Source organism: Thalassophryne amazonica, chromosome 12 (assembly GCF_902500255.1).
Source record: "Thalassophryne amazonica chromosome 12, fThaAma1.1, whole genome shotgun sequence".
In the NCBI taxonomy this organism is placed as follows: domain Eukaryota; kingdom Metazoa; phylum Chordata; class Actinopteri; order Batrachoidiformes; family Batrachoididae; genus Thalassophryne; species Thalassophryne amazonica.
Window position 1 is genome coordinate 102,841,973 of NC_047114.1, and position 14,828 is coordinate 102,856,800.

Consider the following 14,828-nt stretch of genomic DNA (forward strand, 5'->3'; position numbering starts at 1 on the left):
CCCTTAGGGGGCACTTGGACACTATAAGCCACCTCCCCAGCTTGTTCTAGCACCCTACATGGTCCATCCCAGTGACTGTCCAGAACGTCCTTTCATTTGGCCGTGTAGACCCAAACCAACTCACCAGCCCTGAAGCTTCTGCCTTTGCACCTCAAATCATAGTTCTTCTTTTGTCTCATGCCAGCCTTCTCTAGCTGGTCCCTGGCAAAAGTGTGATCTGTGTCGAGATGATCCTGCAGCATTCTTGCATACTCTGGTACTGGTGGGTCCCATGTTGTGTTTGGTGGCAGTCCAAAAATCAGCTCAGTTGGGGTCCGGATTTCCCTAGCTAGAATCAGCATGGCAGGGGTGCAGTTTGTGGAGCTCTGGACAGCAGAGGAGTAGGCCATTTAAGACCAGGGGAATGTGTCGGTCCCAGTCGCGCTGGTGAGTGGCAGTAAGGATGGCTAGCTGCTGCTGCATCGTACGGTTAAAACACTCCACTAAGCCATCACTCTGTGGATGTAATGGTGTGGTGTAGGTGTTGACGGCTTTATGGCACAGGTGGCGATCTCCCTCTCCAGGGCCAGTTCAAGCGCCTCACCCAGTGTCGCAGGGTGGGCGACCTGTACGTGTAAGCGCAGCTCCACAGGTGTCATTGCATGGATGAACTGGTCACAGACTAGCTCAGGGGTGGGCAGCGAGGGCCGAGACACTGCAGGTTTTCCTTGCAACCAGTCACCTCAGCAGGTGGGTTGCTGATGAGCTTCTCCTCTGAGCATAAACACCTGATCATGAATGAAATCACCTGCTGAGGTGATTGGTAGTAAGGAAAACCTGCAATGTTTTGGCCCTTCATGGCACATGATTGCCCACCCCTGGACTAGCTCATTCAGGTTTGTGCTTGGCATGCCACCGTATGCACGTCTGCCCAGGCTCTCAATCTCGTGAGCCAGGGATCGCAGGGGCTCATCTGGCCGCCTGACATGGTGTTAAAACTCACACTGCAGGGAGTCTTTCAGATTAAAAAGTCCAAAGCGTCTCTGCAGAGCTCCAACCAACATAGAGCAGTCCCCTCTCTCCTCTGGGCTCAGGAGCAGGAGGCAGTCTGCAGCTTCCTCTGTCAGTGAAAGTGTCAGTTGTACAGCTTTAATCTTCTCGGACCAGCCCGCCGTGGCTGCTAACAGTTTGAACTGCACTCAGTAAACTTCCCAGCTCCCTCTGCAGGAGAACAGTGGTGTTGTGGAGCAGGAGACAATGAGCTCCTAGGTGCCGTCATCTATGTTGACATCCGGACCCGAGCTGGGTTCAAGAGCGGGCCGCATGGCGTCCCGATGGTGGGGAACAGTGCCGTCCAGCCGCCGTAAAATCCAGCACTCTGAGGCAATCATGGTGCTTTCTTGAATGTCTATTGCACACTTGTTGATGTCTTTCTTTACCTGGAGTCGGGCACCGAGCCAGAGGACATCTCGCTCTGTTTAGAGCAGCGGCTCATGCATTGGGCGAATTCCGACCTTCTGACACCAATGTAGCGCCCCTAGCTGCATATAAGTCAGCCGTAGACCTCAGGAAGAGTTGCTGTTACAGCCACAACTCACGCTCAATTACAATATTATGTTGGGAAAAACAAAAATGTAATGTTGAGATAATCAAAAATATAATGTTGGGAAAAACAAAAATGTAACACAGAGCTAAAAAAAAATATATGCTAAGAGAAAAAAACATTTCAAGTGAAATAAAAGTATAATGTTGGGAGAAATAAAAATATCATGTTGAGAGAAACTTTTCCAGTCAACACAGGAAGAAGCAGCCAGAAACATGTATCATTAAATTCTTTGTTGTTGCTGTTTTTGGAGCAACTTTATTGAAGCAGCAATATATAACATATTTACATACAATTAAAAATAAACAAATAAAAAAACATAATTATTTTAAAATAAACAGAGTGAAAACAAAATATTTAAGGTAAAAGGATTCATTCATGTTTCATTCATGCAGATCATTCAGAGTATCTGGATATTTCTTCAGAGTAATTGGTCTAGTTCCCTGTTCCACACTCCAGTCCAGTTGGTGGCGGTAGTGCCCTTTTAAAGCTCACTTGTCAAGCGCCAATAAATGCTCCAGAAGAAGACGGCGCGCTCCTCCTTCCTCACATGTTGGATGCGTCGCGGTTCTTGTTCAGTTCCTGTTCGGTTCGAGCTTCTTTGGATCCGTCCGGGCCTTGATGGTGAATTGTGACGTCATGTCGCTGCTGATCGGTAGTGTGCCGGGACAGTTCGATGACGTAGACACGATCAGGTGAGGCAACTTTTAGACATATTCTAGCCTCCGGAGCTTAAACCACGACATCGGACTAGAGTGCCAGAGAGCAAAAAAAGAAACCAAAACACCCCGGTCACATGACTCCTGGTGCCATCTTGGGGCCAAACTAGCGTTCGCTCCGGTTCGCTCTTTCTGTCTGCCTGTAAATCCAACTATTTTATTGATTGATGGTTTGCCCCGAACTTTACACCGAACGCCCTCTGGTGGCCATTTTGGCCGATGAAACCACACTCTGGGAATGCGCATGCGCGACCAGTTTGGTTCAAAGGTCGAGAGGTGTAAAAAAACGTAAACAGTCGCTCGGCCGGTCAGTGACAGCGTCAAACAACTGTCTAAATCCATAATAAACATAATTTTACAGATGCTTATAGGAAGGAGTGAAAATGCAACTGTTTTACCAAGACATTACAATATAAATATTGTAAATAATGTCCTTTGAGAGGATCCCAGATGCTTTCTCCACCACATGAAGTGCACAAGAAAAGCTGCTGGAGAAAATTCCTCTGTGCTTCCGGAGTGAGATGGTTTTATCAGCCAATCTCTGAGAGCAAATGATGAATCCGCCACAAAATAAGTATTTTATATAACACATCGTCCAGCAGCACACAGCGCAGCGTCCAGCGGGTCGCGTTGGCCTGGCGAATAGATGGGTTTCCACTCCGGCGCATTTCCCATGACCCTTTGCTCTAGCCTTCAGGTTGTGTGTCAATCAAATTTTACAGGTCACTGATTCAGTTTGTTAACAAAACAGATATTGATATTGTCCCAAGTCACAATATACTGATAATCCAGGCACATATTGTCGCTGGTCATCAGAGCAAGAAGTAAAACTTGATGTTTAACTGTGAATTGTTTGTTTTTTCACACTCTGTCTCGCACGCACACACACACAAACACACACACACACACACACTCGCTCTCATTACGTCCACCGAGAACATAATAAAATCATCTGCATTCATTTAATATGCTGCTTTAATTCAGCGGGTGGTGTCATCTGATCTGAGGTCATAGTGTTCTAGGTATCTGGACATCGTTTGCGGGGTTCCCCAGGGTTCTGTGTTGGGACCAAAATTCTTTATTTTATATATCAATGATTTATGTAAAGTTTTGAATGTGTTCTGTTTGCTGACTGACAGAAACTTGTTTTTTTTTTCCAAGGAGAAAATTTACGAAAATTATTTGATTTAAGAACTGAAATGATAAAGTTGAAGAGTTTGTTTGATATTAACAAACTGTCATTAAATTGTCAAAAACTAAAATAATGTTATTTGGAAATTATAAAAAGGATGTACATATACAGTTAAATATACTTGGGGTAAATATAGCATGTGTCAAAGAGAATAAGTTGTTAGGTGTGATTATTGATGATAGAATTAACTGGAAAGTTCATATTCAAAAGAAAACATCCAAAAGTATTGCAGTATTAAATAAGGCAAAGCACATTCTTGGTGGCAAATCACTGCACACTCTATATTGTGCATTAATTACACCGTACTTGACTTACTGTGCTGAAGTCTGGGCAGTGGTGGGCACAGTTCCGATAATCCGATAACTGATAATTATCGAAGATAATGTTTTCATTATCGGATTATCTTTTCAGATAACTTTGAACACCATTATCGGACTAATTATCTTCTGATAAATTTTTGTCCAATCATTTTTAGACCATTAACGTGGTAAACAATGCTGAACAGCCACAAACACTTATAAAATTTAAAACCAGTTGAGCACCTACCTGTTAAATGTTTTGTAGCAGATGTGTAGTTCTACCCTCTGCAAACAGAGGAGAGCTGCTTCTAGAAGAAACCGCTCTATCGTCTGCAGGCAAAGGAGAACTGGTCACCAAAAAAAAAACCAACCTAATTTCTTTTAACCCCATACTGTTACACGGGCAATATCACCCAAGTCATCCAGAGGCATACATTTTTAACTTATGGTTCAAATTTTAACCAAACTAATTTTGGACAAGTTACGAGGGCTGTCCGTAAAGTATAGGTCCTTTTTTATTTTTTTCAAAAACTATATGGATTTCATTCATATGTTTTTACGTCAGACATGCTTGCACCCTCGTGCGCATGCGTGAGTTTTTCCATGCCTGTTGGTGACGTCATTTGCCTGTGAGCACTCCTTGTGGGAGGAGTCGTCCAGCCCCTCGTCGGAATTCCTTTGTCTGAGAAGTTGCTGAGAGACTGGCGCTTTGTTTGATCAAAATTTTTTCTAAACCTGTGAGACACATCGAAGTGGACATGGTTTGAAAAATTAAGCTGGTTTTCAGTGAAAATTTTAACAGCTGATGAGAGATTTTGAGGTGATTCTGTCGCTTTAAGGACTTTTCACAGTGCGAGACGTCGCGCTGCGCTCTCAGGCAGCGTCATCAGCCTGTTTCAAGCTTAAAACCTCCACATTTCAGGCTCTATTGATCCAGGACGTCGTGAGAGAACAGAGAAGTTTCAGAAGAAGTCGGTTTCAGCATTTTATCCGGATATTCCACTGTTAAAGGAGATTTTTTTAATGAAAGACGTGCGGACGGGTCCGCGCGTCGGGATGCAGCCGGCGCGGTGCGGCGGCACAGGAAAAACACCTCCGTGTTGATAACCATTTGTAAAATCCAGGCGGCTTTTGATGGCTTTCAGTGGAGTGAGTATATGAGAAATTGTTTATCAGCTGGAGATGTTCCAACTTGTCCTCAAGGCTTCCAACAGAGGTGTTTTTCCTGTGGCGGAGCGTCGCGGCGGCTGCGAGCCGACGCTGCAATCCGCCTGCACGTCTTTCATTAAAAAAATCTCCTTTAACAGTGGAATATCCGGATAAAATGCTGAAACCGACTTCTTCTGAAACTTCTCTGTTCTCTCACGACGTCCTGGATCAATAAAGCCTGAAATGTGGAGGTTTTCAGCTTGAAACAGGCTGACAACGCCGCCTGAGAGCGCTGCGCGACGTCTCGCACCGTGAAAAGTCCTTAAAGCGACAGAATCACCTCAAAATCTCTCATCAGCTGTTAAAATTTTCACTGAAGACCAGCTTAATTTTTCGAACCATGTCCACTTCGATGTGTCTCACAGGTTTAGAAAAAATTTTGATCAAACAGCGCCAGTCTCTCAGCAACTTCTCAGACAAAGGAATTCCGATGAGGGGCTGGACGACTCCTCCCACAAGGAGTGCTCACAGGCGAATGACGTCACCGACAGGCGTGGAAAAACTCACGCATGCGCACGAGGGTTCAAGCATGTCTGACGTAAAAACATATGAATGAAATCCATATAGTTTTAGAAAAAAATAAAAAGGACCTATACTTTACGGACAGCCCTCGTATTTAAATTAACGTCACGTCTGAAGTTTTATAAAGAGAAAATATCAGATATATGTTTTAGTTTTAAAGTAATGTGCAAATTCTTAAGGTTTTAGTGTGGACATGCTGTGTCCAGGTGCATTATGTGTAGGATAGGGTAATCTCATTACGTTCACGACATGAGAAATGCATTTGAAACACTCTGATCAGGCTCCACGGACAATAGCATTAAACTCTAGTACCTAAAACTCTCGTGAATATATTCTCTGGTTTTATAGACGTTGTTATTGTGTTTGCGTTTATTAAATTCCACGCATCTTAAAAGTAGCAACGCAGATTATCTGGAATTTTATTTTGCTACGTTTTCAAGGTCTCTACTGCCAACTACTGGCCAGTAGTTGGCAGTATTCAAACTGAAGCTGGGCTGATATTTTCAATCACTGTACTCGGTTCCAGCTCAAACTGTACCACAGAACCACATGGTGTAAAAGTTCAGAGCGCACAATTTATGTTCTCACACACATTGTATGTTCAGAAACCACATGTCGGACTCGTGTTTCCAGAAGCAAAACATAAACAGAAGCTTTTTTTTTTTTCAAACTTAATTTACAAAAACTCTCGCTGGGAGACATCAAAGTTACAAAAAAAAACAAACAAACAAAAAAAATTACAAGACAGGTCTGCGGTGTTTGCACAGGCACAGTGCGAGAGGTTGGATGCTTGTAGCGTTTCAGCAGCGGGATACCCTCATGACGGCTGACCAGAATATCAAACAGGTTTGATTTTCATCTGACCATACGATCGCTGATCAGGAGGTGGTCGTGAGATGTTAAATGCAGCTTGTTACTCCATGTATACTAAACGATGCAGGACACGTGATTAACCTGAAACTCGGTGCGATCCAAAAAATTGTCACACAAATAAAAAAACAGCTGAAAAAGGGCCAAAACTCGCACAGTGTAAACTGAACGTCTGGCACCAGTAGATCATGACAGTGTTCTATTTATTTTGACACCCGTTATATGAGACGGTTATCTAGTTACAGCTTGGCTCTTTTTTTTTTTTTTTTTTTTACAAATAAAAAAATGGCACATTTTACAAAAGCACATTTATCTGTAAACACCAACACACGACACACCTCACATTAATGTGTTGGTTTACATAATGAATGACTCAACCAATCAGTGTTAGCTGAGGCACATTTTACCCAGAATGCCATCTGTCTGTTTGTTACAAAACTTCAGAATTAGTGCATTATTCAACATTAGGGCAATTCTCTCAAAATAGAGCCTGCATGGCCAAATTTCAAAACTACTTGTATAATATATTTGTTGATTTTATTTAAAGCTTTATATATTATATTTTATTAGTATGGCCACCAAATTTCATGAAATGTTGATTTTTCAGGAGGGAAATGGCTATTAAAGAGGGCATGTTGTTTGAGTATGTTTGTTGTTAACAGAAATTGCTTTCAATTTTAAGGGTCGTTTTGTTATACATAATTGAATTTAGCATATATGTTAGAATCAATTTATATATTTAAGCCTTTTATTTCTTGTATTTTTTCATTTTCCTTTATATTAAGGAGTCAAACTAAACATTATAAGCCTAATATGTCACACATGTGACACTAGATATTAATTTATTTTTTAATCAAACATTTGTCTGGTTTCTCATTAACTTTATACTTAAAATTATAAATCGATAGAGCAGTCTTAAAGTATAAAATGAAAACTGTGTGGAAGGATCCATTAAATCAGCCTTTAAGGCAAAAAGAATAATTGTCACACACGTGACAAATTGTCACGTGCGTGACCACTGCAAATTATACGCTAAAAACACACTAAAATTATATAAATATTCATGATTTTTGCTTGAGCCTACAATATTTGCACTCAGTTGCAATTCACTTTGCACATGAGCAGAAATGAGCCATGAAAAACTACATGTGGCATAAACAAAGTGATTGAGCAATGGAACGAAACATCAAATTTACAGCCAAGGTTAGTGTTTTAATATACCGGATTGTTTATTATTTAAAGTAGAAACTGTTAGGAAAGCTTGAAATGTTTTTAATTCTAGCTAAAAACTAGTAGTTGTTGAAGAAAACATCAGAATAAAAGTGCTGTATTCTCTGGATCTTAAACAGTTTGTTCACCGTTACAACATGGCTGCTGTTGCACGTGTGTGATTTTGCTGTGTTGTTTTGGGACTAAAATATGGAAAGAAGAAATATTTTAATTAAATTCTGCATGAAAATTCTGTATGACTTGTTTCAGAAGGATTTCAGTGGGGTACATATTATGCGAGTAGGTTAGATGAGCTCATGAAGGCTGTTTAAAGTAACTTCCAAGCAAAACAGTGGAACACGTTACTGTATACTTTTTAGTTCTGTTAACTGTGGTTGTTTATATATATTCCATGTTTAATAATATCTGGTGCTATTTATACCAGATTTTTTTACTTGTTATTGTTTATGTTTTATCTTAACTCTGTACAAATGACAGAATTGACATTAATGGAGTTATTCTATCAGTGTTCATTTTATTTATACACCAAACCATAACTCAGCATTGCTTATTTTCCAAGACCTCGGCCTGACGGCAGCATTGTGATTGAGTAGAGAGTTGAGCTTTGTGGCTCCTCTCAGCTTGTGTCTGTGCTGGAAGCCATGTAGTAAACAGGAGCTTCCAGCAGGCGGCAGGATGCTCAAAGACAGAAGTGCTGACTCTTTGTTTGGGTCTGTAGTCGCTTTCAGTGCTTCCAGAAGTGATCGTGGTGTTAAAACTCAAAATCAGCTTGTTAGTAGTTGCAAGTCTACCGGAGACAATACTAGAATTACCCGTTATTGGTTATCTGTAACTTCCGATACATTTTTGGGTGGTTTATTGTTTTAGCTTTATCAAAGATAACTTTTCAGTTATCTGATTATCAGTTATCGAAGTTAATTTTTTGGTTATCTGTGCCCACCACTGAGTCTGGGGCAATAACTATAAAACTACAGTGCAACCATTATTCATCCTTCAACAAAGAGCATTAAGAATAATTCACAATGCAGAGTATCGGGATCATACTAATCCATTGTTCATTAAATCAAAGATATTAAAAGTTTATGATATGATTTCATTCAAGACTATCAATCAATCAATCAATCAATTTTTTTATATAGCGCCAAATCACAACAAACAGTTGCCCCAAGGCGCTTTATATTGTAAGGCAAGGCCATACAATAATTATGTAAAACCCCAACGGTCAAAACGACCCCCTGTGAGCAAGCACTTGGCGACAGTGGGAAGGAAAAACTCCCTTTTAACAGGAAGAAACCTCCAGCAGAACCAGGCTAAGGGAGGGGCAGTCTTCTGCTGGGACTGGTTGGGGCTGAGGGAGAGAACCAGGAAAAAGACATGCTGTGGAGGGGAGCAGAGATCGATCACTAATGATTAAATGCAGAGTGGTGCATACAGAGCAAAAAGAGAAAGAAACAGTGCATCATGGGAACCCCCCAGCAGTCTAAGTCTATAGCAGCATAACTAAGGGATGGTTCAGGGTCACCTGATCCAGCCCTAACTATAAGCTTTAGCAAAAAGGAAAGTTTTAAGCCTAATCTTAAAAGTAGAGAGGGTGTCTGTCTCCCTGATCTGAATTGGGAGCTGGTTCCACAGGAGAGGAGCCTGAAAGCTGAAGGCTCTGCCTCCCATTCTACTCTTACAAACCCTAGGAACTACAAGTAAGCCTGCAGTCTGAGAGCGAAGCGCTCTATTGGGGTGATATGGTACTATGAGGTCCCTAAGATAAGATGGGACCTGATTATTCAAAACCTTATAAGTAAGAAGAAGAATTTTAAATTCTATTCTAGAATTAACAGGAAGCCAATGAAGAGAGGCCAATATGGGTGATGGGTATTGATAAGATTTTATTGATATCGATGCCATTATCGATTCTGCTTATCGATCCGATTCCTTATCGATTCCCTTATCGATACCTCTTGTGAATTTTGTACTAAAAGTAGGCTTTACAGGTTTTCTATGTATTTCCTTGAGTCTTAAAGTAAATAAATGTGAAATTGGTCACTGTATCCTTGATCTCTGGACATAAATAATAACAGTAAATAAACAAAACGGTGTTTCTCTTTGAAGTTATTAATTCCGACTGGACTCTATCGTTCTAACTTGACTCAGCAGAGAGCCGCACAGTGTTTGGAGCTGTGTGAACAGAACGGAGGATGACTCTCATTTCTTTCTCGCAACGAGACAGGAGTCCCAGTTAGTAACTTTAATCTGCACAAAAGTGAATCACAACTCATATTCAGGGATGAAAGTGGTGAAAAACAAAAAAAGCTGAAACCCAAAATTACCCCCCAACACCAAAATGTTTGAATTCTAGAAGCTGTGAAATACAATCTGGGACTATTCCAGACAATAAACTGCAGTGAGTGCAGTGAGTTTCACTTTGAACGGCTGTCACGCCCACATACTTCATTGTATATCCTTCAAACCTGCTGGACATGATGAGGGCTCCACCCTGAACATCCCCATATATTAACTTCCCACCTAACTCATAGCGCCCTCCAGTGGTAACAGGGAATGTCCTATTTATACTTTAACAGGTCCTGATGTCACCTAGTTAACCCCATCAGCTTCATTCCACTTCTAAAACATGCAGAACAAGTTGATGAACGTATATGATGATCGCTGTGAAGCTACAAGTAATGGCATCTGTGTGGCAGCGTGCCGAATATCGACCCTTCACCATGAAATTACATTCATCCTTTTTATGGCTTTAATTTTGTCATGTCATCATGAAAATTGATATATAGGTCAAGAATGACAACCACTTACAGGTCATAGGGGCGTCGCCCATGGGTGGGGAAAATGCCTCTATAGCGCCCCCATGCAACTTTCAAAAACCCCTCCCCATAGAGGTTTTTTGGGGGTAGGGAGATGAAAATTGCTACATGTGTGACTTGCATAGACGTACAAAAACTCTTTTGGCGAGGGATTAAGGGATATAATAGCCTAGTAACTGTGGAAACCTTGGGGAATCCCCCTGGCAGATCTATGTGCAAGCGTTCTGGGGTGTGCCATGAATCATATGAATGCAGTGTGTGCACAATTAAAATGAAATTGTCATTTCAGTGGTAGAAATACATTTACGAGTGCACAAATTAGCCATAATTGGATGCTTAAATTAACCAGGAAGGAGTTTCATAAAGAAGGCCATATTTATAACACATAAAGTAGATATTAGGTCTCTCTCTTCTAAGTCCCTGTTAGTAAATGATATAATAATTGATCAACATATTGATTTATTCTGCCTTACAGAAACCTGGTTACAGCAGGATGAATATGTTAGTTTAAATGAGTCAACACCCCCGAGTCACACTAACTGTCAGAATGCTCGTAGCACGGGCCGGGGCGGAGGATTAGCAGCAATCTTCCATTCCAGCTTATTAATTAATCAAAAACCCAGACAGAGCTTTAATTCATTTGAAAGCTTGTCTCTTAGTCTTGTCCATCCAAATTGGAAGTCCCAAAAACCAGTTTTATTTGTTATTATCTATCGTCCACCTGGTCGTTACTGTGAGTTTCTCTGTGAATTTTCAGACCTTTTGTCTGACTTAGTGCTTAGCTCAGATAAGATAATTATAGTGGGCGATTTTAACATCCACACAGATGCTGAGAATGACATTCATGCATTTATTTCCTCTAGGCTGGACTATTGTAATTCATTATTATCAGGTTGTCCTAAAAGTTCCCTAAAAAGCCTTCAGTTAATTCAAAATGCTGCAGCTAGAGTACTGACGGGGACTAGAAGGAGAGAGCATATCTCACCCATATTTGCCTCTCTTCATTGGCTTCCTGTTAATTCTAGAATAGAATTTAAAATTCTTCTTCTTACTTATAAGGTTTTGAATAATCAGGTCCCATCTTATCTTAGGGACCTCATAGTACCATATCACCCCAATAGAGCGCTTCGCTCTCAGACTGCAGGCTTACTTGTAGTTCAGTTCAATTCAATTCAATCAATTTTTTTATATAGCGCCAAATCACAACAAACAGTTGCCCCAAGGCGCTTTATATTGTAAGGCAAGGCCATACAATAATTATGTAAAACCCCAACGGTCAAAACGACCCCCTGTGAGCAAGCACTTGGCTACAGTGGGAAGGAAAAACTCCCTTTTAACAGGAAGAAACCTCCAGCAGAACCAGGCTCAGGGAGGGGCAGTCTTCTGCTGGGACTGGTTGGGGCTGAGGGAGAGAACCAGGAAAAAGACATGCTGTGGAGGGGAGCAGAGATCGATCACTAATGATTAAATGCAGAGTGGTGCATACAGAGCAAAAAGAGAAAGAAACAGTGCATCATGGGAACCCCCCAGCAGTCTACGTCTATAGCAGCATAACTAAGGGATGGTTCAGGGTCACCTGATCCAGCCCTAACTATAAGCTTTAGCAAAAAGGAAAGTTTTAAGCCTAATCTTAAAAGTAGAGAGGGTGTCTGTCTCCCTGATCTGAATTGGGAGCTGGTTCCACAGGAGAGGAGCCTGAAAGCTGAAGGCTCTGCCTCCCATTCTACTCTTACAAACCCTAGGAACTACAAGTAAGCCTGCAGTCTGAGAGCGAAGCGCTCTATTGGGGTGATATGGTACTACGAGGTCCCTAAGATAAGATGGGACCTGATTATTCAAAACCTTATAAGTAAGAAGAAGAATTTCAAATTCTATTCTAGAATGAACAGGAAGCCAATGAAGAGAGGCCAATATGGGTGAGATATGCTCTCTTCTTCTAGTCCCCGTCAGTACTCTAGCTGCAGCATTTTGAATTAACTGAAGGCTTTTTAGGGAACTTTTAGGACAACCTGATAATAATGAATTACAATAGTCCAGCCTAGAGGAAATAAATGCATGAATTAGTTTTTCAGCATCACTCTGAGACAAGACCTTTCTGATTTTAGAGATATTGCGTAAATGCAAAAAAGCAGTCCTACATATTTGTTTAATATGCGCTTTGAATGACATATCCTGATCAAAAATGACTCCAAGATTTCTCACAGTATTACTAGAGGTCAGGGTAATGCCATCCACAGTAAGGATCTGGTTAGACACCATGTTTCTAAGATTTGTGGGGCCAAGTACAATAACTTCAGTTTTATCTGAGTTTAAAAGCAGGAAATTAGAGGTCATCCATGTCTTTATGTCTGTAAGACAATCCTGCAGTTTAGCTAATTGGTGTGTGTCCTCTGGCTTCATGGATAGATAAAGCTGGGTATCATCTGCGTAACAATGAAAATTTAAGCAATACCGTCTAATAATACTGCCTAAGGGAAGCATGTATAAAGTGAATAAAATTGGTCCTAGCACAGAACCTTGTGGAACTCCATAATTAACCTTAGTCTGTGAAGAAGATTCCCCATTTACATGAACAAATTGTAATCTATTAGATAAATACTCGTATGATTCAAAACACTGCAGCACAGTGCCTTTAATACCTATGACATGCTCTAATCTCTGTAATAAAATTTTATGGTCAACAGTATCAAAAGCAGCACTGAGGTCTAACAGAACAAGCACAGAGATGAGTCCACTGTCCGAGGCCATAAGAAGATCATTTGTAACCTTCACTAATGCTGTTCCTGTACTATGATGAATTCTAAAACCTGACTGAAACTCTTCAAATAGACCATTCCTCTGCAGATGATCAGTTAGCTGTTTTACAACTACCCTTTCAAGAATTTTTGAGAGAAAAAGAAGGTTGGAGATTGGCCTATAATTAGCTAAGATACCTGGGTCAAGTGATGGCTTTTTAAGTAATGGTTTAATTACTGCCACCTTAAAAGCCTGTGGTACATAACCAACTAACAAAGATAGATTGATCATATTTAAGATCGAAGCATTAAATAATGGTAGGGCTTCCTTGAGCAGCCTGGTAGGAATGGGGTCTAATAAACATGTTGATGGTTTGGATGAAGTAACTAATGAAAATAACTCAGACAGAACAATCGGAGAGAAAGAGTCTAACCAAATACCGGCATCACTGAAAGCAGCCAAAGATAACTTACGGGTTATCTGCTTTAAGCTACGAGTTTGTGAGTTGTACCACGGAGTCAGGCACTTCTGATTTAAAGCTCTCTTTTTTTAGAGGAGCTACAGCATCCAAAGTTGTCTTCAGTGAGGATGTAAAACTATTGACGAGATACTCTATCTCACTTACAGAGTTTAGGTAGCTACTCTGCACTGTGTTGGTATATGGCATTAGAGAACATAAAGAAGGAATCATATCCTTAAACCTAGTTACAGCGCTTTCTGAAAGACTTCTAGTGTAATGAAACTTATTCCCTACTGCTGGGTAGTCCATCAGAGTAAATGTAAATGTTATTAAGAAATGATCAGACAGAAGGGAGTTTTCAGGGAATACTGTTAAGTCTTCTATTTCCATACCATAAGTCAGAACAAGATCTAAGATATGATTAAAGTGGTGGGTGGACTCATTTACTTTTTGAGCAAAGCCAATAGAGTCTAATAATAGATTAAATGCAGTGTTGAGGCTGTCATTCTCAGCATCTGTGTGGATGTTAAAATCGCCCACTATAATTATCTTATCTGAGCTAAGCACTAAGTCAGACAAAAGTTCTGAAAATTCACAGAGAAACTCACAGTAACGACCAGGTGGACGATAGATAATAACAAATAAAACTGGTTTTTGGGACTTCCAATTTGGATGGACAAGACTAAGAGTCAAGCTTTCAAATGAATTAAAGCTCTGTCTGGGTTTTTGATTAATTAATAAGCTGGAATGGAAGATTGCTGCTAATCCTCCCCCTCGGCCCGTGCTACGAGCATTCTGACAGTTAGTGTGACTCGGGGTGTTGACTCATTTAAACTAACATATTCATCCTGCTGTAACCAGGTTTCTGTAAGGCAGAATAAATCAATATGTTGATCAATTATTATATCATTTACTAACAGGGACTTAGAAGAGAGAGACCTAATGTTTAATAGACCACATTTAACTGTTTTAGTCTGTGGTGCAGTTGAAGGTGCTATATTATTTTTCTTTTTGAATTTTTATGCTTAAATAGATTTTTGCTGGTTATTGGTAGTCTGGGAGCAGGCACCGTCTCTACGGGGATGGGGCAATGAGGGGATGGCAGGGGGAGAGAAGCTGCAGAGAGGTGTGTAAGACTACAACTCTGCTTCCTGGTCCCAACCCTGGATAGTCACGGTTTGGAGGATTTAAGA

General features: G+C 40.7%; 1 protein-coding gene across 3 annotated transcripts in view; it reads left to right on the forward strand.

The window, feature by feature from the left end:
- Nucleotides 1–2,124: 2,124 nt before the first annotated feature.
- riok1 (RIO kinase 1 (yeast)) overlaps nucleotides 2,125–14,828 on the forward strand; it is a 90,074-nt gene continuing 77,370 nt past the window's right edge. For all 3 annotated transcript variants that reach the window (XM_034183462.1, XM_034183464.1, XM_034183465.1), the window contains exon 1: nucleotides 2,125–2,277. In XM_034183462.1, the coding sequence (XP_034039353.1) occupies nucleotides 2,204–2,277 (74 nt within the window). In that variant the 5' untranslated portion in view covers nucleotides 2,125–2,203. The remainder of the gene's footprint in view (nucleotides 2,278–14,828) is intronic.